The 27,882-nt window shown below is 37.0% G+C and overlaps 1 protein-coding gene across 2 annotated transcripts in view; it reads right to left on the bottom strand.

Annotated features, from left to right (window-relative positions):
* Positions 1-4,575: 4,575 nt before the first annotated feature.
* Positions 4,576-27,882, bottom strand: part of cd109 (CD109 molecule) — a 32,506-nt gene continuing 9,199 nt past the window's right edge. Inside the window, exons 8-33 of one of the 2 annotated variants that reach the window (XM_056243378.1) lie at positions 27,744-27,837; positions 27,531-27,666; positions 27,291-27,400; positions 23,441-23,716; positions 23,225-23,323; positions 23,097-23,159; positions 22,267-22,443; positions 21,208-21,360; positions 20,642-20,731; positions 20,468-20,537; positions 19,616-19,721; positions 19,078-19,192; positions 18,885-18,998; positions 18,005-18,223; positions 16,699-16,840; positions 16,410-16,586; positions 16,248-16,329; positions 15,113-15,341; positions 13,820-13,991; positions 13,384-13,574; positions 9,083-9,229; positions 8,393-8,458; positions 7,609-7,745; positions 6,520-6,676; positions 5,343-5,445; positions 4,576-5,230 (exon numbers count right to left, since the gene is read on the bottom strand). In XM_056243378.1, coding sequence (XP_056099353.1) covers positions 5,034-5,230; positions 5,343-5,445; positions 6,520-6,676; positions 7,609-7,745; positions 8,393-8,458; positions 9,083-9,229; positions 13,384-13,574; positions 13,820-13,991; positions 15,113-15,341; positions 16,248-16,329; positions 16,410-16,586; positions 16,699-16,840; positions 18,005-18,223; positions 18,885-18,998; positions 19,078-19,192; positions 19,616-19,721; positions 20,468-20,537; positions 20,642-20,731; positions 21,208-21,360; positions 22,267-22,443; positions 23,097-23,159; positions 23,225-23,323; positions 23,441-23,716; positions 27,291-27,400; positions 27,531-27,666; positions 27,744-27,837 — 3,622 coding nt within the window. In that variant the 3' untranslated portion in view covers positions 4,576-5,033. The remainder of the gene's footprint in view (positions 5,231-5,342; positions 5,446-6,519; positions 6,677-7,608; positions 7,746-8,392; positions 8,459-9,082; positions 9,230-13,383; positions 13,575-13,819; positions 13,992-15,112; positions 15,342-16,247; positions 16,330-16,409; positions 16,587-16,698; positions 16,841-18,004; positions 18,224-18,884; positions 18,999-19,077; positions 19,193-19,615; positions 19,722-20,467; positions 20,538-20,641; positions 20,732-21,207; positions 21,361-22,266; positions 22,444-23,096; positions 23,160-23,224; positions 23,324-23,440; positions 23,717-27,290; positions 27,401-27,530; positions 27,667-27,743; positions 27,838-27,882) is intronic. The other variant, XM_056243379.1, reaches the window with a different exon arrangement.

Below are 27,882 nucleotides of genomic sequence, written 5' to 3'. Positions count from 1 at the left end.
ATTTTGCTACTTTAAAAGGAATTAAACATAACTTTATCAATTACACAAACAATGACCCATGCAAACCCAAGACCCATGCAAATTGAGAAAGGTAATCTTGAATTTTAAGCTTGCATCTTAGTATCTTCATGAAGGATGTTCCTGTATTTACCACGGTTGACACAGTAATGCGGCAGCCTTCTTCATTTGGTTTGTTACCTGTAAAATATATGATGATTATAGGTAAAATATATGATGATTATAGGGGCATATGTAAATGCACAGGTGGGAATGTATTACTTGCAAATGGAAAAGATTCAAAGCATTAAAAGCTATAGGGATAGTTAGGGACTTGATAGCAGTGTTTTAGCTTGATAGAGGTGTGCTGGCTGGGCAAAAATTCATAATAAATCTTGTAACATCACCTCATCAATACAGGTCTGTGATTCCACACCGCTTGCCCTGTATCTCCAATAACAAATGTGAACTGATCCTGCAAAATGAATGTTTAATCCAGATAAGCACAAAAATATTACATATTCCAAAACAAATAGTAACTGAACAACTCACTCTTCAAATGCAAAACGAAATTAAATACATAACGTTACAAGCTTTATTTCTAGAGGTGGGTGATATATTAAATATGTATGTAACATTATGTGGTTAAGATTGATTAATATATAAATGTCTTCGAGAGTTACAATATTGGATCAGCATTCAGCATGCAAATTTAACTTTAAGTCATACTCATTTAGTTTGTTTAAAATTATTTAAAAAGTCGGTTTAGTAAAAATAAATAAATGAATAAATATATTTAAAAAAAAACACATTTCAGTAGACAAATTCCTCGAACACGCCCACACACCCGAGCACATTTCGATGTAAGACATTATTTGAATGCAATCATAGATAAATTATTGGAAACATGATTAATTTACCTCCCGAATCTATTGCGTATAACGTTACTATCTGCGATTAAAAAGCACTCTTAAAGTAACAACAGGTCGTTTTTTGCTCTCGGGCTCCCCCTACAGTTGGGAAACAGTATTGTCCTCTACTACTGTCGTAAACTGTCATCCTACATGCACGTGCATTTGTTGACAACCATGATAGCCCTGAACACTGAAGGAGGAGGTCACATGCAGGTGTTCTGCTTGCATGGCGTGTGAAATGTCTTCATCCCAGGTACAGTGGCATATATTTCAGCATGTCATATGAATATAATTTCATGCGTTTTATTTTTTTTTATAACGACAAATGATCGCGATGCTCACGTTTACAAGCCAGCGTCATTATAGTAGCCTAGTCTATTGGTTACCGTTTTACTGAATCTATATGATACTTCTATGCAATGTTTGAGTGGTTGATAATAACCATATATCGTCAATATTATAATATCAAGCTACCATAAATGAATCTGCAAATTTTACAAATCGATTTGCATTATAGCTTGAGGCAAGACAAATAAACAAATATCACAGACATGTTAGGTATCCTAAAAAATGATTTTATTAATAATCTTCCTCCTTTCTTTGTACATGTTGAGTAGACTACACTTTTTAGGTCAAACATTTGCTATTTGAATTTCATCGATTGCAAAGTTCAAATCAGAACGAGAATACTAGCGATAGCTAACCATCAAAAACTAGAATATCGTTTACTAGCTACCAGATTGATAATTCGCTACTACTCTAGCGAATTAGAGAGGTTAGAGAGAGGCATTCTTTTTTCGATGGGGGGTTCGATGCTCCCTGCACACGCAAGGTCTCTCGCTCGCTTTCTCTCTCTGCCGTCCGCGCGCGTTGGAGCACAGTCTCTTTCTCGCGTGCGAGCTCGCTCTAGATTCCGGGAGATTTGAACTAATTTGCGGTATAACTTGTCGATCACGAGTGGCTCAACAGGTAGAGATCTATAGATAAACTCATCTTTCAGGCATCTGACCGACCGGGTTGACAATTTAGCGTGAGAAACCGGGGGTGTGGCGTGTGGCGTGTGAGCGTGTGAAACCAATTAAATGCGGGTGTCTCACGGCCAATGCGTGAGAGTTGGCAGCTCTGCAATGTTGATCCTCGTTCTGCCTTTAACGCGATCACTCTCTTTTTCTCTTTTTGCTTTGCTCCGATAAAACCTTTGCTGTCTTGTTTTTCTGTGCTGCTTCGGCCATGACTATAACATTTGGCTCGCAAGTCCGATTTTAAGGAAGTGGGGGTGGAAGTGACGTATATGCCGCAAAGCAGTCGAATTTTGTAGTTCTCTTTGTTCGCCGGTTACTACCCGAAACCCGAAGTTTAAAAGTACGATTAAAAACGCTACAGACCCCGTCAGGCTATGGCAGACGTGTCATTCAACCTATTGTAAGTCGATGTACCATCACAAGAGACTTGGAAATATATTATGAAGGCTGAAAAGTTACCTGTTGTTACTTTAATCGCAATATCAACTGCGGTGAAAAAATTTCAATAAAGAAAGCATCAAGATATACTTACTTGACTGATTATTTGCAGTATAACATCTCATCTGCAAACAGCCAAACGTGGCGCTCCTTTTGTTCTCTTCTTTTGTTCTCTTCTTGTTTGGGAAGCTTCAGTTTCCTCATGCACCGCCATTACAGAAACATAACAGCGCATTTTTCAAACTCTAGTGAAGTACTGCGTCATCATGACGTAGTATTTCTGGCGCATGCGCATTAAACACCATGTTCGTATCGAGTATATTTTTATTTCAGTTTTTTCTGTTTAAGTTGAATTTGTTCTAACTCATTGTGTTGTTAGACTTTGTAAGTTCACAAAACTTTACTCTTTCACCTAACTAAAAGTCAATATTTTTGTTCAATATTAATGCACACAGTATATATTATAGACTAAACACATTTAAAATACATGAACAAATTATTTTTGGACAACACACTTGAGTTGAAATTAAAGTGAATTACTTTCCATGTTTTCCATTAAAATTATTATTTTATTTAGTATATTAGTCAATACATCAAAATAAATTTCATTTAATAACTTGTAACTTTAATAAATTTAAAACACTATAAATCATAATTATTTAAAATGTATGTTTAAGTAAAACTTAAGTAGACACAATTAAAAAGTGATTGTTTTAAAACATGCACTTAAGTGTGTTTAGAAATATTGTGATGAAAGTGTACTTTAAGTTAAGCTTAATTAGATATTATTACAAAGTGCATTTGTAAAAAGTGCACTTAAGTGTGTTTACAAATATGATCATGAAAGTGTACTTTCTTTAAGTAAAACTTAATTAGACATTATTACAAAGTGCATTTTTAAAAAGTACACTTAAGTGTGTTTAGAAATATTGTCATGAAAGTGTACTTACTTTAAGTTATAATTAATTACATATTATTACAAAGTGCATTTTTAAAAGTGCACTTAAGTGTGTTTATAAATATTGTGATGAAAGTGTACTTACTTTAAGTTAAACTTAATTAGATATTATTACAAAGTGCATTTGTAAAAAGTGCACTTAAGTGAGTTAATAAATATTGTCATTAAAGTGTATTCCCTTTAAGTACACTTAAGTGGTCTTTAATTTTAATTATATTATATTATCTGCAAGTACACTTTTCAAAAAGTATACTTTTATTAGTTTAAGCACACAAAAAGTACGCTTTCAATACAATTAAGCACACTTCTTTTTCACAAGGGGAATCCAAACACATCTTGGGTTCATTGCGATACTTTGTCGTAAACACTCATACAGGGTCCCTACAATTGCTTCTGCTCTCGTGATAAGATCAACTAAGTCTGTGGTTTTGCCATCTTGAATTGCGGTGTTGTGTTTGATTGGGTCTGACTATGGAGCACATTTGTCTCGTTTTCAACTCTTGGGCCAAAGACATTCATCACTAAACAAGCCCAGAATCAGTTAGGCAAATTGTAATTCCTTTGCATTAATATTGTGGCAATGCTGGGGGAAAGACAGCTTACACAAATCTAAGGTGGTTAGCTAGTCTCCCAACTGGGTTAACTGGTCTGATTGGGTGGATTCAGAAGAGTCTCGTCTGATGGTCAGGCTGGGAGACCAGCACATTACCTAATAAGCTGAGTATTTCAGCAAAGATATGACGTCACATTGTGTATATTGATTTTATAGTGTCTATACAGTATGTGTACAATGTTGTGTTGATGGGTTTGTTAAGCCGCACAATAAAAAAAGGCTAGCTTAGCATGCTAACCACATAACTGAAAACACAAAACTAAGAAATCAGCCATCAGTGTGTTTATCGTTCTCGGTGTAATCTTGCATGATGGATTCACACTTTAACATTTGCAAAATGTATGCTGTTTCATGTTGGTGAATTGCTGCACTTATGATACAACAAACATATTGTACACAGAGCAGCTAAATTAATCATTTCCATCACTTATAATTGTTAAGAAAAAACAAAGTACACCAGGTAAAATTATGTAAAACATGTGACTGAAATAGCCATTTAGCCTCTGATATTTAGTTTTTTAGGTGATGCTGCTGCGTTAGTCTGGTAGAAGTCAAAACTTTAAAAAAAAAAGATGTCCAACTTATGAGTTAAAGAAGTTTCAACATACAAGATAAAAAAAAGACATGAACACATTTAACACTGGGAAATTTGTAATTGTGGTAATTTACAACATGGTGCACATTTGTGGACTATTATAATGGTGACAATGAATTTAAGACTCAGTGTTCACATTTAAAAAGTTCATTGATCAGTTTTGCACCTGACCCTGAATTACCATTTCAATTATGCTCAAAATTAAAAACAAAAAATGGAAAAATCTAAAAACAAAAGCATCCCTTATTCACTCATAATTAATTAATTAATCACTTATTTTTCATTAAGTTGTCAGTAATGAAATGTCATTTAAAGAAACAAGTTCTGTCTAAACTGTTTTTAAAATCATTCATTGTGGCACTAAATTAAATCCGTAAAATTTTCATACAAAAAAACCCCACACATTTACAGAACTGTCTGAAATAATTTACACATAAACTTTGCTTGTAGTAGAGTGTTATTGATTATAATGGTTGCGATGTAAGGAATACACTGATTAGTTGTAGACGGACAGGAGGATGACGAGCGCTGTGGTCAAGCTTAGAGCCAGAAGTGGATGTTGGCTGATGGAGGGCGTCCCATCAGTCACCCTGATGTCTTGAGCCCCACACTGGGAACAATCCGACCCACACAGCGAACACACAGACATGTGCTGTCTAATCTCAGATGTGTAGGACCGCACTGTCCTCCGTTCTGCAGAGGATAAGAGAATGAAACAAGGAACTTGAAACACATACTGGGAACAGAACATCATTTGAAGGACCATGAATAAGATTGTTTGGAGCAATTATTTAAAGAGTCTTACGCGGCTCATAGTAGTCGTAGATCATCGTCACAGCATCTTGGACATTGGCCACTTTAAAATCCATTATGGTGGATATTTCAATGCACTTTTCGAATATGGTCACCTGTGATTAGAGGAAAGATGATAAAGCCACGAACCATCCGATGCATAATGCACACAAACAAATAACCAAGTAAACCATCATAAGAACAAAAACACACCGCAAAACATTCTTAAATCAAGATACAATTACTTGAGAAGCAAAATGACAGGAGATAATAAGTCTTCTTTACTGAAAAAATTATCAAAATTGAGTTTTTGCTTAAAACAAGCAAACTAAATCTGCCAATGCGGTCAGAAAAATAAACTTAATTCATTTCATAGGGAAAATAAGCTTCTAAGTTATTTTTGCTTGCAGACTTAGCACCCTTATAATGAAACATTGTATGAATATAAGTACAGGCTGGCCCACACTACAAGATTTTTGGGTCCAATTCTCCCCTTCCAATTAAAGTCCAGATAATCTTGATGGTTTTACATATTATTTTATCAGATTTTCTGATGTGAGGTGTGTTAAGAGTGACTGAATCTGCTCGGAAGGGCCGCACTGATCTCAAATCGTAAATATCCAACATGTTAAATATAAAATTAAAATGGTAATTTAATATTTATTTAGTATCAGAAATCCTGTTGTGATGGGAGAACCCCAGGAAAAATGCGCACGACCTCTGTATATTTTTCGCTCTGTAGATTTTCTGTAGATATCCAGTCAGAAAGCGAGTTGACGGAAGACTCCCCTCCAGCTCGTGCTGTAAAATGTAAAGTCCATGTTCACACCGTCTCCACGACTTCATCCAAACTGTGTTTTGTTTTTTTTGCGTGAATTTTCTATAAAAAGCAATCCAAACACTATTATCGCCATTTCTTCTTGCCCGTCGTCCGCCATGTTTGTTTACTCTAAAGTCACGTTTGACCAGGAGAGATATTGTGAGATTTCCCGTGTTCACAGGCGTCCGGGACGCTGGTTGTTTGTGAATATAATCTTTTAGTGTGTGGTGTATTGGTCAGATCGTGGCACTCCAACACTATAGGAACTGTTAAAACTATTTTTTTTTATCTCTCACAATTAGAAAATCTGATAGGATTTTTAAAATCTTTTAATGTGGGCCAGCCTTAAGTAATTAAGTTGCTAACTCACCGTGTCTAAGTAAAGTATAACTCGTCCTGAAGGCGTCTCTATTCTTCTGACTATATCATCTATCTGGACACCCTCTGGGGCCAAACTGAAGCCCGTGAGCAAACCCACGTCCAGTATGGCCATACCCGTCTGACTCAGGCCCAGGCCTTCCCTCAGCCTTAAAGAAATGGACAAAATTATGCTTTCAGACAGATTTCTTCTCAAATTTGATTGAATGATTCCATAAATATCTACAGCATGCAGCCCCAAAAAAGTATTTGGACATAAATACTTTAGAATTTTATGATTTGCATTAGATATAGAATATATAATGCAATATTGCTAGTTGTCTAATAAACCTGGCATTGTATATTATGATTATTGATGGCTCTTTTTGATGAATTGCTTTTGTTTTCCTCTAATATTATATTTTTATTATCTTATTGGTAAATGTGCTACTTATTTGTGTTTTAATTGAGCTGCATGTTTTTATCTTTTCTTCCTAATAAAATTAGGTAAAAATTGTATATGTATTTCAATGTTTATTAATGTGCAGTGTCCCTTTTTAAATAAATCAACTTTTTATATAAATAAATGCCATATCAGTTCAGTTCAGTTTCAGTTTATTGTCCCCTAAGGGAATGTTTTGATATTTTATAGTTTTAACACATATATGTTTTGATATTTTGTTATGTAATGCAACTACACTTTTTAATTGAAGTTCAAATGCAAATACTTGTTGTACATTGTTTTGTCGGGCTGGGCAATTAATTGAATTTTAATTTTATGATTTACGATTCTGGAATTCTGAAAACAATCGAGATTAAACAATAATTATTATTTAAATGTACACAAACACATGTGCATATATATAAAATTTTGTTACATATTTTATCCATTTTTTATTCGATTTTTCAGCTGAGTTTAAGTTCAAAGGAACGCACTGTTAAAAAGAAAAAAAATTCAATAAACGTGTGATGTTTCCAAAGTCAATGAGTATTTGAGTAATCCCTATTGTTTTGTTGACTTTTTAATCACATTTTTTTGGTGCTGATGAAATCATTTTGGCAAAAAGCGAGCCGTGCGTGTGTGTTCAGTCCAACCGCTCACCTGAAACATATGTGAAGGTTTACACGAAACTCCTCATTGTCCATTACGTCTATATACAAATAAAAGGCCTCATCTGTGTGTATATCACGCCGTCTGAGAGACCTTCTCAGGTTCATCACGTTGTAGAACACAGTAAGCTGAAACAGTAAGAGAAAATGAATGTTTAAAGTCTTTGGGAGTTGTTTTCCCATTGTATCGCTTCGTAATGTAACAGCACATCTCTCCTCAATCATTCACGTCTGAAACACAAATGAACAAACATCAGGTCAATTCTGCTTTCGTGAATCTTCTGCAGAACAGAGTTCTGGACACTGTTTTACTGTTTCACTGCTTCTCAAAGCAGCTCAAGATGTTGTTGGTGTCTCAGCGTCAGCGCCTGGACCCCTTTACGTGCTCCATGGCCAGCAGTCATAGGTATAATTACACACTGGACTGAGAAAGCCATTACGTCTCTTTTTATCTTTATGGGAATTTCAGTTATTATGCACAGCTGCTGAACCTTCATAACCTGCTGTTATGAGGTGATAGCTTGATCCTGCTAAAATGTCAGGACGGTCCACTTGTTGTACCTTTTGCTGTTTTGTAGCTATAATATTTGTTTTTGTACCAGACCAAATTCTCAACCAGGGTTTTAGTGTGCTAACAGAAGTTTCCGTATTAAAAGGCATTATAAATGTATATATACAGTAATTGAGGTCTGTTTCGCACATACTGCATCTGCTGTGCATGACGTCTGTTTTGATCACAATGTACTGGCAGATGTTAACTACGAGTTTAGACATACCTGAAACAGAGCAATGCCTTTACCCTCTGCCACCACTTCAATGTCAATCCCCTCACTTGCATCAATCTGCAGAGGCAAAACAAACATTAGCATGCTTCGCTTAGCAGATCTTGACAAATTACTTAGGTTGCAAACAGTTTGCTAGTTATTTGCACTTTGAATAACTTTGAAATACTTGTGAGTTATACACTACTGTTGGGGTCGGTAAGATTTTTTAATGTTTTTTAAAAGAAGTCTCTTTTACTCACTATGTATTTGATCGAAATACAGCAAAAACAGTCATATTGTGAAATATTATAAGAATTTAAAATAATTGTGTTCTATTTGAATATATTTTGAAATGTAATTTATTCCTGTGATCAAAGCTGAATTTTCAGCATCATTACTCCAGTCTTCAGTGTCACATGATCCTTCAGAAATCAGTCTAATATGCTGATTTGCTACTCAAGAAACATTTTTGATAATTAACAATCTTGTCAAACCATGATAACTTTTTTCAAGATTCTTTGATAAATAGAAAGTTCAAAAGCATTTATTTGAAACGGAAATCTTTTGTAACATTAAATGTCTTTACCGTCACTTTTGAATTGAATGCATCCTTGCTGAATAAAAGTATTTATTTCTTTGAAAAAAAATCTTTTGAATGGTCGTTGGTGTCAGCACAGATCTAGATCTGTGTATTATACGTACGGGAAGGTCTTGGCTCTGTTGCAGCAGGTAATTGGATCTGTCTATGTTGAACATGGCAGCTCCGTTCACTGTGATGGTGAGATCCACGAACTCGCCGTTGTTGATGGTGGCGTAGACTGACAGTGCGTGCAACGCCATCACCGTATCCTGACAAAACAGAAAAACACAGAGCACAGATATTACAATAAAGCTTCAGAACTGATCAAAACAACAAAAACGGCATTCAACAAGGGAAAAAATGGGATAAGCATGTATTAAAACAGTAAATAGATTCCGTTTTGATTTCATGTGTAAATGGCAGATGTGTTCATCTCTCAGGCCCTGTTTACACCTCTTTTACTCTTTTGTCCACTTTCATCCACTTCTGTCCTGATTTCTTCGAGGAGGGTCTATGCAGGGCCGGCGCTCCGCACACGCACATCACGCGCTGCGCGTAGGGCACCAAGTGCTTGGGGGGGCACCAAAAAATCTGGGTCGTGAAAAATCATCACAATAGGCTACTAGTATAAATAACAAATAAAATATGTCTAAAGCATGTTAATATACAAAAGCAATACAAAAGTAATATAGGCCTAGACCAAATTAGTCGAGAAAAAGGTGAAAGGCACCAAGAGTCGGGGGCGAAAAAAGGAAAAAGAATAGACAGCGGGATGATACTCGCGCGTCGCTTTGCAGGTAAGACAATGTTTTAAATAAAAATGTTAGTTTTGTAGCGCGGGCGCCCTTGCGTCGTGTATGCATGTCCAGGGGGGCGTCACCAGTAGTGCAAATGAAATGATCCGTGGCTTTTTTAGCCCTGCATGTTGAATCTTTTATTTTAACGGGGGTCCGGGGCTTTCTCCCCCAGACATTTTTTAAACTTGGGCTGTTTAAGATGCAGTTAGTTTGTTTGAGAAGAAAAGGAAGACCGCTTAGATACGTTTTTTCGTTGTTGTTTTATGCGGATAATGCGTTCATTTTCAAGAGGTTCACAGGCCAAGGCCCAAGGGCGACATCTGTTGGTGAAACTGCAATTAGAAAAAAAAAAAAAACCACAATCTCAGTGTTTGTATATTTTCATATTCACAGAGTTGTCAAATTATTAGGGCTGGGAAAAGATTAATCGCATACAAAATAAAAGTTTGTGTCTACATGATATGTGTGTATACTGTGTATAATTATTTTGTATATATAAATACACACACATATGCACGTATATATTTAAGAAATATTTGCATGTATATACTGTATATATTTATATATATAATTTATATTATATATAAATTTAAATATTTTATATATAAATAACAAATATTTCTTAAATACATACATGCAAATGTGTATTTATATACACTACCGTTCAAAAGTTTGGGGTCAGTGAGAATTTTATTTTTATTTTTTGGAGGAAAGAAATCAATACTTTTATTTATCAAGGAATAGTTAATTTGATTGAAAGTGACAGTAAAGACATTTATAATGTTACAAAAGTCTTTTGAACTTCCTATTCATCAAAGAATCCAAAAAAAAAAAAAAAAAACTGTACAACTGACAGACCAACAACTGTTTCAACATTGATAATAATAATAAATGTTTCTTGAGCATCAAATCCTCATATTATACTGATTTGTGAAGGATCATTTGACACTGAAGACACTGACACTGGTGATGCTGAAAATTCAGCTTTGATCACAGGAATAAATTACACTTTACTATATATTCACACAGAAAACAGCTGATTTACACTGGAATAATATTTAATACTATAACTGATTTTTGTTGTATTTTTAATCAAATAAGCACAGCCATGGTTAGCAGAAGATAATTCTTTTAAAAGTATTTAAAATCGTACCGACCCCAAACTTTTGAACGGTAGTGTATATACAAAATAATTATACACAGTACACACACATATATCATTCATGTAGACACAAACTTTTATTTTGGATGCGATTAATCGCGATTAATCTTTTCGCAGCCCTACAAATTATGTACAGAATTATTATATTGTGCTTCAGGGGCTGTTTACACCTGGCCACTTCATGCGTTTTCTCAGATCGGATAGCTATCTGATTTATCAAAACGATTCCATTTACACCTGGTCACATAAATGTGTTTTTGCAAAACGGATATAAATCCGATCTTCAATTCCCGCGCTATAAGCAGATTTAATGGAGTGCACGTCACCGAAAGCAACAGATAAGCGCTGCATTTTATTGATCATCAGCTAATTTCAAAATCAAAGACCGCAATAAGAGAGAGCGGCAACAGCCCTGGTAAGATCATTTCGTTTCTTTACTTTTAATGAAGGTGATTAGTGTGTTAAGCGTCTGCGACTTACTTTCACTTTGATTTGCGATAGTTTGCACGTTGGCTTGATGAAGAGATCGATGCTCAGCTGCTCCTCTGCGGTAATGCGTGTTGCAGTAGCGACGTCATATCTGACTATAACATGACATATAGCCTATAACACGCTCTCACACGTTTATTTTTTAGGATTTTTGGGAGGAGTAAAATTTACATATGTGGTTTCAACAACCAGATGCATTTACACTTGTCCAGTTTCATCTGGAATGCGGCCCAGACCACCTCCTGAAGTGGTTTGAGCGATCGGATTTAAATCCGTCTCGAATGCGTTTCAGAGGGCATTTACACCTGGTCTTTTCACGATCGGATAGCTATCCGATCACAGAAAACGCATGAAGTGGCCAGGTGTAAACAGCCCCTAAGAAATTCTGAATGGTTGTTATTCCTTGGGTGGGTGAGGGGGTGAGTGGGGTGGGGGGGCACCACCAAGCATTTGTGCTTAGGGCACCCAAATGGCTAGCGCCGGCCCTGGGTCTATGGGTGGGTGAATGTATGGGCTTTTCCAGATCTTTCGATCTAATAGATGAAATAAGCTCACGCAATTTACATATGAACACGACTGGAGAAAACAGAAAAACACACGGAGAGCATCAGCTTTGCTTTCTGCACTGACAGTTTCAAGACCAGCCGAACGCTGTGAGTGTGTGTTAGACATCAGGAGTGGAGAGAGAACATTGTGCTTGGTGTGTTTTTTATCTTCCAAACAAACGTGGGTCTTTAGGCGACAAAGTTTAAATCCCTTCTAGTTAGAGAGCTTCCCATAATGTTTACTCATCAGGTCAGTAAGAGGAGAGTAGACGGTCTTTTGTAGCTGTTTGAACACATTCGACCACACGAGCGTTTACATTACGCAAGCAATCTGGTCAAATGCGTTTTCATCTACCTCTGGAAGTGGTCAGAAGTGGACAAGCTCAAACCGTTTTAGACCCCGTTTACCCCTGTATTTAGCTTCATCCACTTGTGATCCGATCGAATACCAGGTATAAACATGGCCTCAGGTGCATCTGTGTCACAGAAACCTAGCTTTCAATCTCCTGCCACCTGGTAAATAACACCGCACATGTGCAGAGCAGAGCACAAAAACAGCCGCACATTCTTTAATCTTTACATGCTCAAACAAACACCACCAGGACTCTCTTGGCAAGCGCAGTCAGATGTTCTCCTGTTGGGTTCAAGTTGTTGTGTCAAAGCAAGGGGCTTCAGCATGATTGCAGCGCTTTATCAAAGCCTATTCCCGGAAACTGCTAGTCCTCATTGAGGTTAGTGTTCCTGACAGAACGCAGGCCCCTCGCAGCCAGACATCCGGGTTATTATCATGAGTTAATTTTCTTATCTCACCTCTATGGCCTCTCACACATCTTGATTTCTAATTGAAACATTCGCCTGCCAATAAGTTCATTTCCCTGAATCAATGGGTTTGTTAGATCAAAGATGTGAGTTATCATAAACACTGGGACATTAATAAATACCTCAATAGATGTTAAAGCCTGTTTACTTTCTTAAAGGAATATTTCCAGGTTCATTTGTGGCGTGATTTCCACTTGTCCCTCCTTTTCTTTAAAAAAAGCAAAAACCTGAGGCTCTTACAGTGGTGAATAAGTGAATCCACAAACATTCAAATACTCACGGTTTCAATAGTACAGCAATAGATATTAAACAATATTTCAATATTACTTTAGCATTAAAAATGTTTACGAATCTCTTCCGTTTAAAGTTCAAATAAGAGTTTTCAGAGAAAAACTAATGTAAGTGCTTTTATAAATTTATAAGCAACACATTTCTGCTTTTAAATCTTTTATATCTTAAAAATTGTCCACTTTCACTTCCATTGTAACACAGTGTTTCTAAAATGTCGACATTCCTTTCAGGAGCCTAAAATTGCGTTCTACGTTCGGTCATTCTGTCCCATATAAACAGTTTCTATTGTCTTTCATGAGTTTAACGTCTGTTTGACACACCTGAGTGGATCCGTATCCCCCGAGATGGTTTCTTTGCTGACTGAGCCACTTCATCAGACTGAATCCTTCATCTATTAGTTTCAGGCTGTACATGGAGAGCAGTACATATGCAGATATCTCGATGTCGGCTGAACGCGGCTGCCAGGAATTGTACAAGATGTCGCCTGGAGATCTCCAAGTTGGCACTCCATCTGAAAGACCCAGAATGCAGCGTCACCATCCAACTATTATAAACACATTAACGTTTAACACATTTTACTGTGCCAGGTACAACACTTATCCATAACAGTACAGCTGGTCGCCACACTATGTGAAATTAAAGGAAACTTATCGGTTATTTTCTTATGGGTTGTGTATGTTTCACATTTGTGGCATGCTGTCGATTACCACAGGCAATAGTTTCACCCTTCAGAGAGTATATGCAGGGTATATTTACCGACAACTAGTGCTCTGTTCAACAGCTGGGTGAGGGCAGATGGAGCGCTGGTGCTGTTGGCCAGTGACAGAGCATAGGTGACTAAAGACAGGCTGTAGTTACTGGAGATTCCCTGAGCCAGTCGAGACTTCAGGAAACTCAAGGCAGAAGACACACTGCCTTCATATGAACTCTACCAGGAGACACAAACAGTCTTCAATCAATCAATAGTCTGCAATCAATCAATCTGTCTATCTATCCATCTATCTATCTATCTATCTATCTATCTATCTATCTATCTATCTATCTATCTATCTATCTATCTATCTATCTATCTATCTATCTATCTATCCATCTATCCATCTATCCATCTATCTGTCTTTGATAATCTATCTATATATCTGTCTGTATGTCTGTGATAATATATCTATCCATCTATCTATATGTCCATCTATCCATCTATCTATCTATATGTCTGTATGTCTGTGATAATCAGTTTCAGTTTCAAGATTTATTTGTCACATACACAGTTATACAGAGTACAACCTGTAGTGAAATATAAAATAGGGTCCACTCCAAAATAGTGCAATATTATAAAATACTAGACATAAATTAACAATTTAGATAAATAAGATAAAATTCCTAGTAATATAAATCTGTAATATAGGCTAAACTGGTAATATTTACATACAGAAATGTGCAGACATTGGTAACGAAGTACTTACATAGCAGCAGTGTAAAGTGCACAATGATGCAAGAAAAGTGCACAATGATGCAAGAAAAGTAGCTGCATTATAATAAAGCAATGGCTGACGAGCTGGATCTATCTATCCATCTATCTATCTATATGCCCATCTATCCATCTATCTGTGATAATCTATCTATCTATATGCCCATCTATCCATCTATCTGTGATAATCTATCTATCTATATGTCTGTATGTCTGTGATAATATATCTATCCATCTATATGTCTGTGATAGACATCTCTCTATCTATGGTAAATGGACTGCATTTATATAGACCCGCTTTCACAGACCCAATGGCCACCAAAGCGCTTTACATATTGCCTCACATTCACCCATTCACTCACTCATACACCAATGGCGGTGTCAGCCATGCAAGGCGCCATCCAGCTCGTCGGGAGCAGCCGGGGTTAGGTGTCTTGCTCATGGACACCTCGACACTTGGTCAGGTGGAACCGGGGATTGAACCACCAACCTTCCGGTTTGTAGACAACCTACATGAACCACTGAGCCACTGCCGCCCACATCTATCTATATGTCTGTATGTTTATCTACCTGTCTGAACTCACCTTGTATTCAGCGTCCTCCAGAAGTGCTATGAGGACGTACGCTGTGAGAGACACAGGTCCATCTAGACCGCCCTGGAGCTCTGTGTGAATGACCTGACCCGGCTCTCTGAACGACCCGTCAGGGTCCTGATGGACAGACAGCCAATATGCTGTCCTCTGCATCACCACCGGGTCAATGGAGATGAAGGCCTGAGCCTGGAGGAAACACCTGAGCACGAACGCTGACAGCCTGAATATCACAAAGCAAATCACCAATCACTCATACACTTGATTTGTGTTTGATTTAATTTTCACCCATCGGTTCTGAAGTCAGTACTGAACTAGAAAGACTATGGGCCCTATTTTAACGATCCAAGCGCATGGTCTAAAGCGCACGGCGCAAGTGCACTTAGGGTGTGTCCGAATCCACTTTTGCTAGTTTAACAACGGGAAAAATGGTCGGGGCGCATGGTCTAAAAGGGTTGAACCTATTCTCTTAATGAGTAATGGGTGTGCTTTGGGCGTAACGTGCATTACACAAATCATAATCTCATCTCCCATTCCCTTTAAAAGCCAGTTGCGCTCGCGCCATGGCGGATTCACTATTTACATGGCGCATGGCGGTTCTGCTCATGTGCGAGATTAAAGCTGTGTGTGTGCGCAAGGTTAATGCACACGAGCAGACCATATGGGAAAAGCCGGATTCCACCATATCTTTATGAACACAATATTAATCTTTTACATTGTAATCCTTTTATTTTTAATATTTGGCTAGTTTGTGTGCTGCTGCGCATCCCTGTGTGTAATAAGCAGAGTGTACGTGCGTTGTGGACCAGCCTATAGGCGCAAATTACTAATGGACCCTTTAAATAACAAACAAAAAAAATATTGCGCAGTCTATTTCAGTTGCCTCAAAATAGCAACGCGTCAACAATGCGCATGAACACACCTCGTTTTCAGACCAGCAGTCCATGGGCGAACAGATGCATTTGCTATTTAGACAACGTGGCGCAGGACGTGAAAATGATAACTGCGTCGGGCTGAAACTAGCAAAAAACACTTGCGTTGTGCCTGGTGCCGCATTGTGCCGGGTGTGTGATAGGGCCCTACTTTTTTAGGGTACAGTTTAAGCTGTGCTGTATTTATTTATGTATACCATGTGCTGCCAGAATAATCACTGTCTCCGAAAGCACTGAAGGAGCCATCAAGCCTTTGGTAGGAAAGCTCACGTTCATAAGCTGCAATCAAACAGAACAGACTTGTTAACTCAAGGACTTCTGCTGTGTTTCTCAGGACTTTAAGATTTCACAATACTCACCTTCCATCATGTAGCTCATAGCCTTGCTCCTGGTCTGTTCCTCGGCTTGCTTGGTATTTCTCAGATACTCCAGAACATAAATATTTGGAGCAAAATGGATCATGTTCTGCTCACCACAACCGTAAGGCATTTCAATGAGAGTGTCCAGATTTCCAATGGATGGGCCCAGAATGTCACCTTCAACATAGACACATATAGAAGAGGGTCAGATAAGATGTTTGCACTCAAAAGAAGCCTGATAACAGCCAGAAAACCTCTTACAATAGAAACACAGGGTGAAGACACATACCCACAGCAGATACAGTGGCCCTCTGGCTGTCAGAAACCACATCTGCAGGAAAACTAAAGGCCATCGTCCTAGACACCGTGTTCTGGTTCAGGGGGAACTCCAGAAACAATGTTTGAGTTGACGACTGCTCCAGTCCCTCTGGCTAGAGAGAAATCATTCAACACAAAAAGAGTTTAGAAGGATTTTCCACTTTCCCAGCTGCTACACACTATGATAGCATTTGTTGTTTGTTAAATATAGAATATTCAAAAATAATGTTTTGTTTTTTTTTATCATAAAAAAAATGTAATAATGCAAAAATTAATTGTTGTACTGTCTTTAATTTAATATGAATGCTTTACAGATTTTGCTTTGCTGTAATAAATATAGAATCATCAAAAATAATGAGAAAAACAGCTAAAAATGTCCAGATGCATTACAGTCATAACCATATGAGGAGAAATTTAGCTTAATTGTCAAGTCAAGTCATCTTCATTTATATAGCGCTTTTAACAATGTAGATTGTTTCAAAGCAGCTTTACTGTCATGATTCTGCCATCTTGTCTTTGATTTCACTGGTCTTGTGGCAGGATCATGGCAGACCCATGTTTTATGTACAAGCGCATGGTCTGTTATTTGGACCATGTGCTTGTGTTGTCTCGTCTCGTTACCCCGCCCCCTTGTTATCCTCGTCTTGTGATTATTGTCTAGTCAGTTTCACCTGTCCTCGTCATTAGTGTTCCCTATTTAATCCTCTTGTATCTGCTGTCTTTTGTCGGTTCATTGTGATTGTTACCTGAGTGTTAATCCTTGTCAAACCTTTGTCAGAGTCTGTGAGTATCTTGTCAAGAGTTTTAGTCCTGTTGCGCTATTGCCTGTAAAGGTTATTTGTGTCCCTATAGTTATCTGTCTCAGTCTTGTTAGTCTACATAGTCCTGTCTTGTTTTGCCCCCTCGTGGGCTTTGTTTTCCAAGTTATTTGTTTAATAAATCGTGTTGCCTTGACTACTGTCTGCTATTGGGTTCATCCTTCCTCATCCTCATAACATTTACAGAGATAAACATACAATTTACGGGATTTGTCAAGAAAATAATGTCAAAATTCAAAACTAAATTGTTGTACTGTCTTCAATTTGTTTAAATAAAAACTTGAATGCATTACACATATTGCTTTGCTCTAAGAAATATAGAATCATCAAAAGTATTTCAAGAATGTCAACATTGGCTTAACTGTAATGAAAATAATGTACAAATAAATAATGGTCCTAAAAACAAACATACTTTTCTTTAAAATAGGACCTTTTTTATATCATGCTGGCATGAATCACCTTGACGAGAACAGTCTTGTAGACCCAGTCTGAGGAGTAGATGGACGTGGCTTTGACAGAGATGGGAATCTCTCCCGGGACTGTGGCTCTGATGGGGAACAGGAGCGTCGTAATGTTCTGACTCAACACTGAGACTTTCCTCACATTGTTCATCGAAAATTCTCTATTGTCTGGTGACACAAATTCAAACCCCAAACTCTCTGCAACAACAACCATCACCTGTGAAGGGCAAAGACATGAAGAGAGCTGTTTTCAGCAGACTATAATTCACTTACAACAGAACAAGCCTACAGTAACCTGTGTTAAAGTCAACATGAAACCGCATTCGCAAGCTATTTTACTTTCATTTAGCTGTGCCCTAGAGTTTAATATTGTGAGTCAGGGATTTGTTCAAATAACTTGAGCAACAATAATAATAATACTGAGCAAATACTTTCCACGTGCACAGTCCCAGCTAACAAAAATATGTTCCAAGAACATTTTACTAACGTCCCCATTAAGTTGTGAAAACGTTATTTCTGAATGTTCCCTGAACATTCAAAACGTCCAGTTTCTTTAAATGTTTTTCTTGGTTATACGAATGTTCTAATTTTAGAATTTCTCTGAACATTCTAAAACAAGTAGTGACATTCAAAAAATGTTAGAAGAATGGTAAACTAAAAACGTTTCAGAAGAAATAACGTTCCATTAATGATTTATAAAATAAAAATCTTGTGCTAAAGTTTTAAAAAACATTATTAAAGACCAGATAACTATTAACAAACATTATTTAATGTTACTGGAAGAATGTTTCTTCATTACTTTGGGAGAACATTGCCAAAGTTCTGAGAACATTCCCTGTTAGCTGGGTTACTAACTGTTTTACAAACACAAATCTCACCTCCAAATCCTCATCCATATAGTTAAATAAATTGACTTCCAGCAGGAGCAGTTCCCCACGGATCAGGAACGCCGGGAGATTCAGTGACAGGAAGAAATCTTTGAACACGGTGAGCTGGGAAACATTCTCCTTTTTAATAATCAGTTATACATACTAATATTCAGCGATAGGTAAACTGTACACGATGCCTCACCTCTGCAGGAGCGCTGATGCCCAAACCCAGATTCTCTGACATCACGATGGCAAAGGCCACCCAAGAGGTCAAGCTGTCCGGCACGGTCACCGGGAAGGAAGCCGTGGCAGAATTACTGCAACAGAATGAAAAACAGACATAAATCAGTCAGTTGCTTGCATTAAATGAATGTGGGAACTTTGGAGAATTTGATGAGAAACATTTGAATTCCTATTGTGATATTAATGTATCTGGGCAAATATGAGCACAGAGACTTCTTCTGTTGTCTTCTGAAACTCTACAGGATGACTGATAGTACTGCGCTCTTTTTTTTGGGTTAAAATATTTGCTCTCCATTTCGTCGCAATGCTGTCTAGAATAAATTATTACGATATTAAAGAGATGATGTGATTTTTCATTCTTAAGTGATTGTATAGTGTAAACAATCAAAGCTATTGATCAGAAGTTGCTTGATCATAGCTCAAAAAGAATTTTTTAATACAGTTAGGTATTATCCTAGTGAAAATCAGCTCGATGACAGACATAGTTCTCCTCGTACCTCATATTAGCATCCAGCCAGATCCAGGTTTCAGGAAAGTCTTTTCGCTGTCTAGGCTCTTGAAAACCCACATCAGCCATCTGATCCACATAGAGTCCCTCCCCTGCTGTGGAACCCATGAGCATTAGTGAGAAAACCATTGAACCAGAAGACACTACAGGCAAACCATTGTTTTTTCAGGCACTGGTCAATTTTGAGCAGACTAGTGGAAAGAAAACATCCAAAATACACATTTAAGTGGTGTGTTTCAATGATCAGTTCTTGGTCCACTACTATTTCTAATTTATATCCTCTTGGCCAGATCATTAAACATCATGGACCTTATGTTCATACACAAATTTATTTTCCTAACCAACCCAATTCATTCTTTCCAATCTGGGAGAACTGTTTGATTCTAAATTATGTTTTGAACCATATCTCCCAGCTTGTTAAATCTTGGTTTCTGCACCTTCGCAATATTGTTCGCATAAGTCCTTCACTTTACCATAAAGATGCTGAAACTGTTATCCAAGCTTTCATAACCTCTAGACTGGGCTATTGTAACTCATTGTTTATTGGCCTACCAGCTAAATTCCTTAATCGCCTGCAACTGGTACAATAGTCTGCTGCTCGTGCCCTTAGATTTGAGCAACAAGTGAGCTGAAATATTTATGTAGAGAGCATAATTTGGTCTTGGAAAAACTTAAGAAATGTTTGAGTGCATATTGAGATCAATATGTCTTGCCTTAAGAAAATGTGAGTGGTGCAAATCTCGTCGATGTGACTGTGTTTTAGGTGGTTGCCAGGGCGTTACTATGTGGTTGCTAGGGTGTTCTGAGGGGTTGCTTGGGGAGGTTTAGCTTTAAGACTTACGAAACGCAGGGAACAATTGACTCTTCTCCTGATTCAGCCTGGCATCTGTCAGAACCGTGACACCGCACATCTGAAGAATGAAACAGTGTCCATAAACCATGTGTGGAAAAGTGATACATTTCTGTTCCTGAGATAACAATCAAACATCATATGACATTCATGTGTCTGATCTACCATGAATATGGAATACGGATCTCCCATTTTCATGCTGCTGTAATCTGTATGGGTCATCTCTGCGCTATATGACATAAATTCTTCAAGCACCTGCAAAACACACACACACACACACAAAAGATCATTTTGCTGATCTTAGATCAGGATAAGCTGCTCTGGAGTCAGTGTTTGCTGATCACAAACCAGCTATTGTTATAAATCACATCCAGAACAACAAACTGAACTACACAATGGTGTCTGCATTATCAAACCCGTTCACCTAGTTCTGATAAACACAATTACTCTCAGTTTCTTCCTTTTGTCGACAAGTGAAATTCGGGCGTGGTGTTGGCATTTGGTTACATAGGATGACCGGCTTTACTTATCTTGAGATCTTTTTGTGGGAACTAACAATCGTGTGAAATCCCAAAGTTAATTTCCCACACTTTAAACCTCAATACACTGAACGAGACAAGACATCAGGTGAGAGAGTTTGAAAACAATGGATCTCCATATTGCCCCAGTGTTGATGTCTCATGTTATTATGAGAGCGTAAATGATCTATAATCTCTAGTAGACCATATTACCTTCGTCTCTGTAATGCCATTGTCTTTGTTGGAGTCCATTGTTGCTTTGTCCACCACCAGAATTCCCACCAGAGACCCAGGCTCGGACACGGAAACGGAGAGAGATACAGATTCTCCCGGCCCGGCGCGATCCTGACTCCAGCTCAGAGATACCTGCAGTTTAGATCAAGTCAAATTCATGATTATAATGACATTGCAACCCATTTTACTTCTTTAACGTGACACATTTCAGAGTGGAAAAGGATATTCAACAAGAATAATTCAATATTCAAATAACCGCATTTAATATAAATTCGTTTTTATTTAATTGCAACTAACATTAAATGAAGAGTCCAAAAACATTACATTCAGTTTGCACTTGATTATGTGAAATATAATTTCTGTAATTAAAAGCATGCAAAAGCAGACTGAACTTAGTCCAATTATTTCACAAATTATTTAATTGTGAAATGTTTCATCAGAAAATAATACATAATGTATGAAAAATAGTATATTTGCATGTCCATATTCTGCACACTTGCAATTAATGGGTTACATGTAATTCAATAAATTAATAAAATATAATTTAAGTAAAATAAATTTGACTGAAATTTCAGATTTTATATGAAATACATTCTTTCTGTTTAACCCCTTCATGGCATTTTGTCCTTCATATAATATTTTTTTATCTTTCTGACATAATATTTTATATTATATATCTTTAGATTATATATAATATATCTTTATCTGTTCTGGTTTCGTCAAGCTCAGTAGTTAATTTTTTGTCTTAAATTTGGATATTCAACAAGAAAATCCATCAGGAATTGAGTATGAAATGCTTTAAGCATAAATCTTTTGTTATTTGATTTTCTTACTGTAACTTATTATATTAACATTAATATAGGCATTACATTATAGGTAGGAAAGATAACATACAGCAGTAGCCTAAAACAATGACTATTTAATTAATTGAAGAATAAAATGAATCACATTTATGAATATCCACCCTCTCATTTCTAAAGTTTTTTTCCAAACTATGATATGTAATGCCGTGATGTTTCTGTTGTCCTGAACTCTTACTGTGTTACTTAGGACTTGTGTGAAAGTAACTTGTAGAGCATCATTGACGATCTCTCCGTCTGGAAGCGTGTAGTACACCATCACACAAGCCAGTGGAGTCCAAGACTGATCTGTGTTCAGACTGAAGGAAGAGGAGTCTACCGTTCCAGCATCCACCACCCGACCACGGGACATCACCTACAACACACAGGCTCGTTCTCACAAATGCCCAAATCACTCACTACAGATATCATTAACAGGATACCCGTGTGAAAAAGAATCATGTTTTTTAAATGTAATGATTTATAACAAAGCATCATTTGAAATATGGAATTACTAATATCATTAAATAATTTGACATAAAAGTCGAAATTATGACATACTAAATCAAAATTGTGAAATTTGTGAAATTATGATTATAATTTAATCATTTCAACATTTTATCTCATAATTATGACTCAGTATTTCAGAATTTTGACTTTTTTTTCTCATAATTATGAATTTGCTTCTCATAATTTCCCCTTTTTGACAGTCAAATTTATGATTTTGTTTGTCAAAATTTTGACATTTTATGTCATAATTAAAATTTACGAAAGCAATTTTGTCATTAATGACAAAAGTCAAAACTATTATTTAGTATGTCATAATTTTTATCTCATAATTATGACTTTTTTTGTCATAATTTCCCTTTTTTTGTCATCAAAAAGTAAAAATGATGTCATAATTATGTCTTAGTAGGTCAAAGTTTGACTTTCTATGTCAAAATTAAGATTTACCAAAGCACTTTCTTTCTTATGTGGCAGAAATGGGCTTCCAAATCAAATGGATTATCCCTTATAGAAAATACTTACAATGTAGTGGAATTTGGTCAGGTCGAAATTGCTCTCCAAAGTCAAGTACAGCGGCTGTCCGACCTGCAAAAGTCACCCTGTCAGTGCAAACTCAGTGAAAACAAACATAACACAAACAGCTTGAGTACCTGAGGCTCGCTGTCTCTGTGAAGCTGTATGTAGGATCTACTGGGTGAAGAATAACTCTTGTAGAGCTGAAGACGCTGGACTGTGTCTTCAAACCGGGCCTGAAACCAACATCAGGAGGAAGCACTGCTTAGTGCTCGGCTGCATCCCAATTTACATACTTCTACTATGCATAACGCATATCGAGGCAATGACAAATGTGGATGAAGTGTTCGCACCTCTATATCAAGTGTGGCAACGCTGTCAGAGAGCTGAACCTGAAATGACATCACCCCATCAGCAGCAACTGGAAGCTGGATCTCTTGGACTGGAATATCGTCCATGGGAGAGAAGCTTGACGTCGGCGTGCTGTTCATCATGCGAGGCACCAGGGATTCCTTCTCGTTCCACATCCACGTCCAGGGGCTGAACTTGTGCTGGGTCACCGCCAGCTGCACACTTCTGCTCTGTTCTTCAGCACTCAGGGCCCGCTGGTCATAGCTGGTTAACTTCACCTGGGAAAACAGAAAAACATTTGAAAAGTTTGAAAGAATGAATCTCACAAAACCTGTTGGTCATGCCTGGGTCATATTTCACTAACTAACTATAGCCCCTTTCACACAGAGATTCCGGAAAATACACGGATAAAGCGACCCGGGATTTGACCCGGGTTCGTTTGATTTTGGTTCATTCACACTGCCAGTGATTTTCCGGAATCCGAGAGTGCGTTCACACACAACCCGTAAAAATCCCGTAAAGACACGTGACATCGATGTGACATGTAATGTCTCAGCAGCGTGTATAGTTTGCTTATGAGCTGCGATTTCTCTCTGGAGAAACCACGCTTGTGCATTTTTTTCTCTGATTCGATCATAAACTAGCGCATTACGTACCGTTTCACTACCCTGCTTTCACTTCAGCGTCATCATTACGACACGGCATTGGTTACGGCTTTTGTTCACACAGCGCGCGTTCCGGTGTTGTGCCGAATTTCGACCCCCGCCAAATTATTACCCCCCTAGCATTGGTAGGTTTAGGATTAGTTGTGGGGGAGGGGGTAGGATTAGGGGTGGGGTTAGGATTAGGCAATCAGGTACTAACTTCAACGAGGGGGGTAATAATTTGGCAGGGGGTCGAAATTAGGCACAACACCGGGACTGATCCCGGCAATGTTACTAGGTCCCCAACCCGGCATCGATCCCGGCATCAATCCCGGGTCGTGTTTGCGTTCACACAGAAGGCGTTCTGGCAATTTCCCGGGATCAACACGCTGTGTGAAAGGGGCTTAACTAATTCTAACTAAGCAAATAAATAAAGATTGCATAAAGATCATTTACCAATTTTTTGCATAATGACAATTAAACAATTAAAGAAAATTAAGAATATTCTTTAGAACCATTAAGATTTTTGCATTGTGATATTATTTTCACAACAACTTTATTATATATAAATAAAACAGGTATTATATTATATGATTTATTATTTAAATACAGCCATTAATGTGAATATAATTATATTTTATTTAAATGCTGTCATTAATGTGAAAAATAATATTTTATTTAAATGCTGTGATTAATGTAAAAAACAATGATACAGTATATAATTTAAATGCTGTCATTAATGTGAAATAATTATATTTTATTTAAATACTGCCAGTGCCATTAATGAAAAGAATTATGATATATCATTTAAATATTGTCATTAATGTGAAAATAATTATAAACACAATTATATAAAAACTATTTTATATATTTATTCTATATTATTTATAAATCATTGTAATATTTTTGGACTGCCTTTAATTTATGCTAATTTTGTGTAATAAAGTAAAAGCATTGTAATAATTAAAATATCTACACAGTAATGAAACAGAGATGTCTTAAGGGTAATTGTCATGAAAATAATTTTACAATACAATAAATCTTAATGTTTCTAAAAATAGGCTTAATGTTTTTTTTTAATGTAAAATATCATTTCTTATTTTTCTCTTTGATTTTTAGAGTGAAAAATGACCTGTGGCCAGTCACAAAAACTGCTTAGGCTAGTCTTAAAAGTTAAATTGTTTCTTCAAGACTGGTCCTAACTTTTTTAAGTCAGTTACATAAACCCATTGGTTAACTGCTAGTTGGTCAAACTAGTTATTTAGACACAGTCTTAACATAGTGGCCCCTGGTCCTGGACACGTTCAAACAACTCACCAAATTCACCCAAAATTCACTCAAAATATGGACCCAGGGTTCGTACAGACTCTGTCAAATGAAATTCCAGGACTTTCAAGGACTTTTCAAGCACTACTTTTTTGGATTTCAAGGACTTCAATCGGCACTTATCAAACAATATCCTGATTATTATTTGTACTTATTGATGTTTCAATTCAGAGAGGTGAATCCATTGACCAGCGCTGTCAGGCATGGGAAATCGCCTTAACCATTGAAAGGATATCCCCCCCATATTAATATATATGATTGACCTGAAGAAAGAAAGTTGTATTATATACTTATCATATACTTAATATCATGCTCATAGCCATGAGAAATAGCTCTATATCTCAGACGGGCTGCAGCGTTGATTTAGCGTGAAACAATTGTATTTTTTCAACAACAACAAAAAAAAAAAATCACAATATTTTGAATTAGGGATGGACCGATACCACTTTTTGCAGAACGGGATACCGATACTGTAACCGATCCCTGAATTTTCACTGCATTTGTAATTTTTAAATTTATTAGTAATAATCATATTAGTTGGCTTAATTTGTTCATCAAATATATATTTCTTTCAATTATTTGCATGCTTAAATAAGCCTGCTAAAATGCATTGTATGAGCTTTTGTAACTGTACATTCTACTGCTCTATCATATTTTATATTTCATTGAATAGCACAGCACATATTTAGACTAGAGCAGCTCCAGAAATGTCAGTGCTGAGAATTGGGTCAGTGGTACAAATGTTTAGACACCAGTGAAATATAAATTATTGAATCCAATTTTGATACAATAAAAACTGCCAGCCTAATTAATGTGAATTTAAAACATTATTAAAAGGTAAGCAGTCAGCAACAAAATAAAACGAATAATCAACTTACAAATAAATACAACAGAACAAAGAAAGGCTACAAATTACTGGATAAATTAAATATAGATGGATCTTTTGAAAGTTGAAAAGGGTAGACTATTTAGTCAAGAGCAGTGAGTAATTTGTCCATTCATTGTTTGATTAACATTAAAACAGCAGTGGGTTTATTGAAGTGCTGCCCCTTTAAGACCGAACGCACGGACCCCATGGCTACGTTCACTTGATATACCTGACTTTGTTTACTAGGATACTCGCAGTCGCAAATATGGGCATTTTTACATCATTTTGTGTGAATTCCTCCGCACAAGCACAAGACGTGAAAGACAATTCAATTCAGTATCCGCGCGCTGAAACGCTGGTTTCTGGGTGCGCGCTTTGGATGTTTGCGTTCATGAAACTTATTGACTGCAAACGTCCAGTAATAATGTAGGGAATCACTCGTTATACATAAATCAGGTAACAGGTCATGTTTTACTTTACTTGATTTAATTGTCATCCAAATAACACGTGCTGAGTGAACGATTTAGCAATCAAGAGCATTCAACAGAACTGCGCTGTCTCTCGTCAGTTAACGTTAATAATAAGCTAGTAGCTACATGCTTGTTTTATTTTATTTGCCATTGACATCCGACTAAACTACAAACCTTCCACTGATGTCTGTTTAAAGAGATGTGCTCGACCAGCTCGCGTGTCTGCTGCTGCGCGCTCAATCCACTGCGCGCGCGGTTTTCTCTGATGATCAGCTCGCGCACCACAGCTATGCGTTACTATACACACGCTGCCTAGTAGGCCTATCGGTAATTGGTATCGTAGCATTTTTAAGAACTACATGAGCTCGGTATAATTCACGCACTTTTCAAGTACCTCTTCAAAAATATGGCTGTTTTCAAGGGTTTTCCAGGACTTAAATTTCAAATTTCAAAAGTCAAATTCAAGTACTTCAAGCACTTTAAGCACCTTGTACGAACCCTGTGGACCGAAATGTAATGCTAATAAATTTTCGTCTGTCTTTACCTGAGCAGTGAAGGTCATGGAGGGTTTAATGATTTGTGGATGTTGCAGAAACTCTAGATGATATTTATTATCCACAATAGAAACCCTTACACTACTGTTGCATGTTAAACCTACAGGCAGAGAAATGAAAATCAGCTCAAATTAAATATGAAAGGACATCTTCAGTTATGTATTAATTTGCATGCAGATTGGTTAAAGTTATTTGATAGCTGGATCTAAAGTAAACAGGACGGGACATACCTGTAACGCCCTCTGTGACGTTCACGGTAATGTCGATATATTCACTTGGCCCGTATCCATCATAATATGAATATGTGTAATCTGAAGTGAGTTTGTACAATAACGCATCAAATGTGATATCAGCAGATCCGTCAATCTACACCGGAAATAGCAAGTCAGATTAACAGTTAAACAAACGTAAACTTCAAAATTGAATTTGAATTTTGTACTCACCGTTTCACTGTGTTCGTAACGTCTATCGAGGCCATTGAATACATGAATATATGTCACAGACATCAGCCCACTGACGGGCTTCCCATAAAAATATCTGAGAAAAAAAAGAAAAAGTATTGTTAGTGTGTTTCTAATGAAT

Source organism: Rhinichthys klamathensis, unplaced genomic scaffold (assembly GCF_029890125.1).
Source record: "Rhinichthys klamathensis goyatoka isolate OS25496 unplaced genomic scaffold, OSU_Roscu_1.1 h1tg000787l_1, whole genome shotgun sequence".
NCBI lineage: Eukaryota > Metazoa > Chordata > Actinopteri > Cypriniformes > Leuciscidae > Rhinichthys > Rhinichthys klamathensis.
The sequence above is the reverse complement of the archived record's forward strand: the minus strand, read 5'-3'. Positions and strand labels throughout refer to the sequence as shown.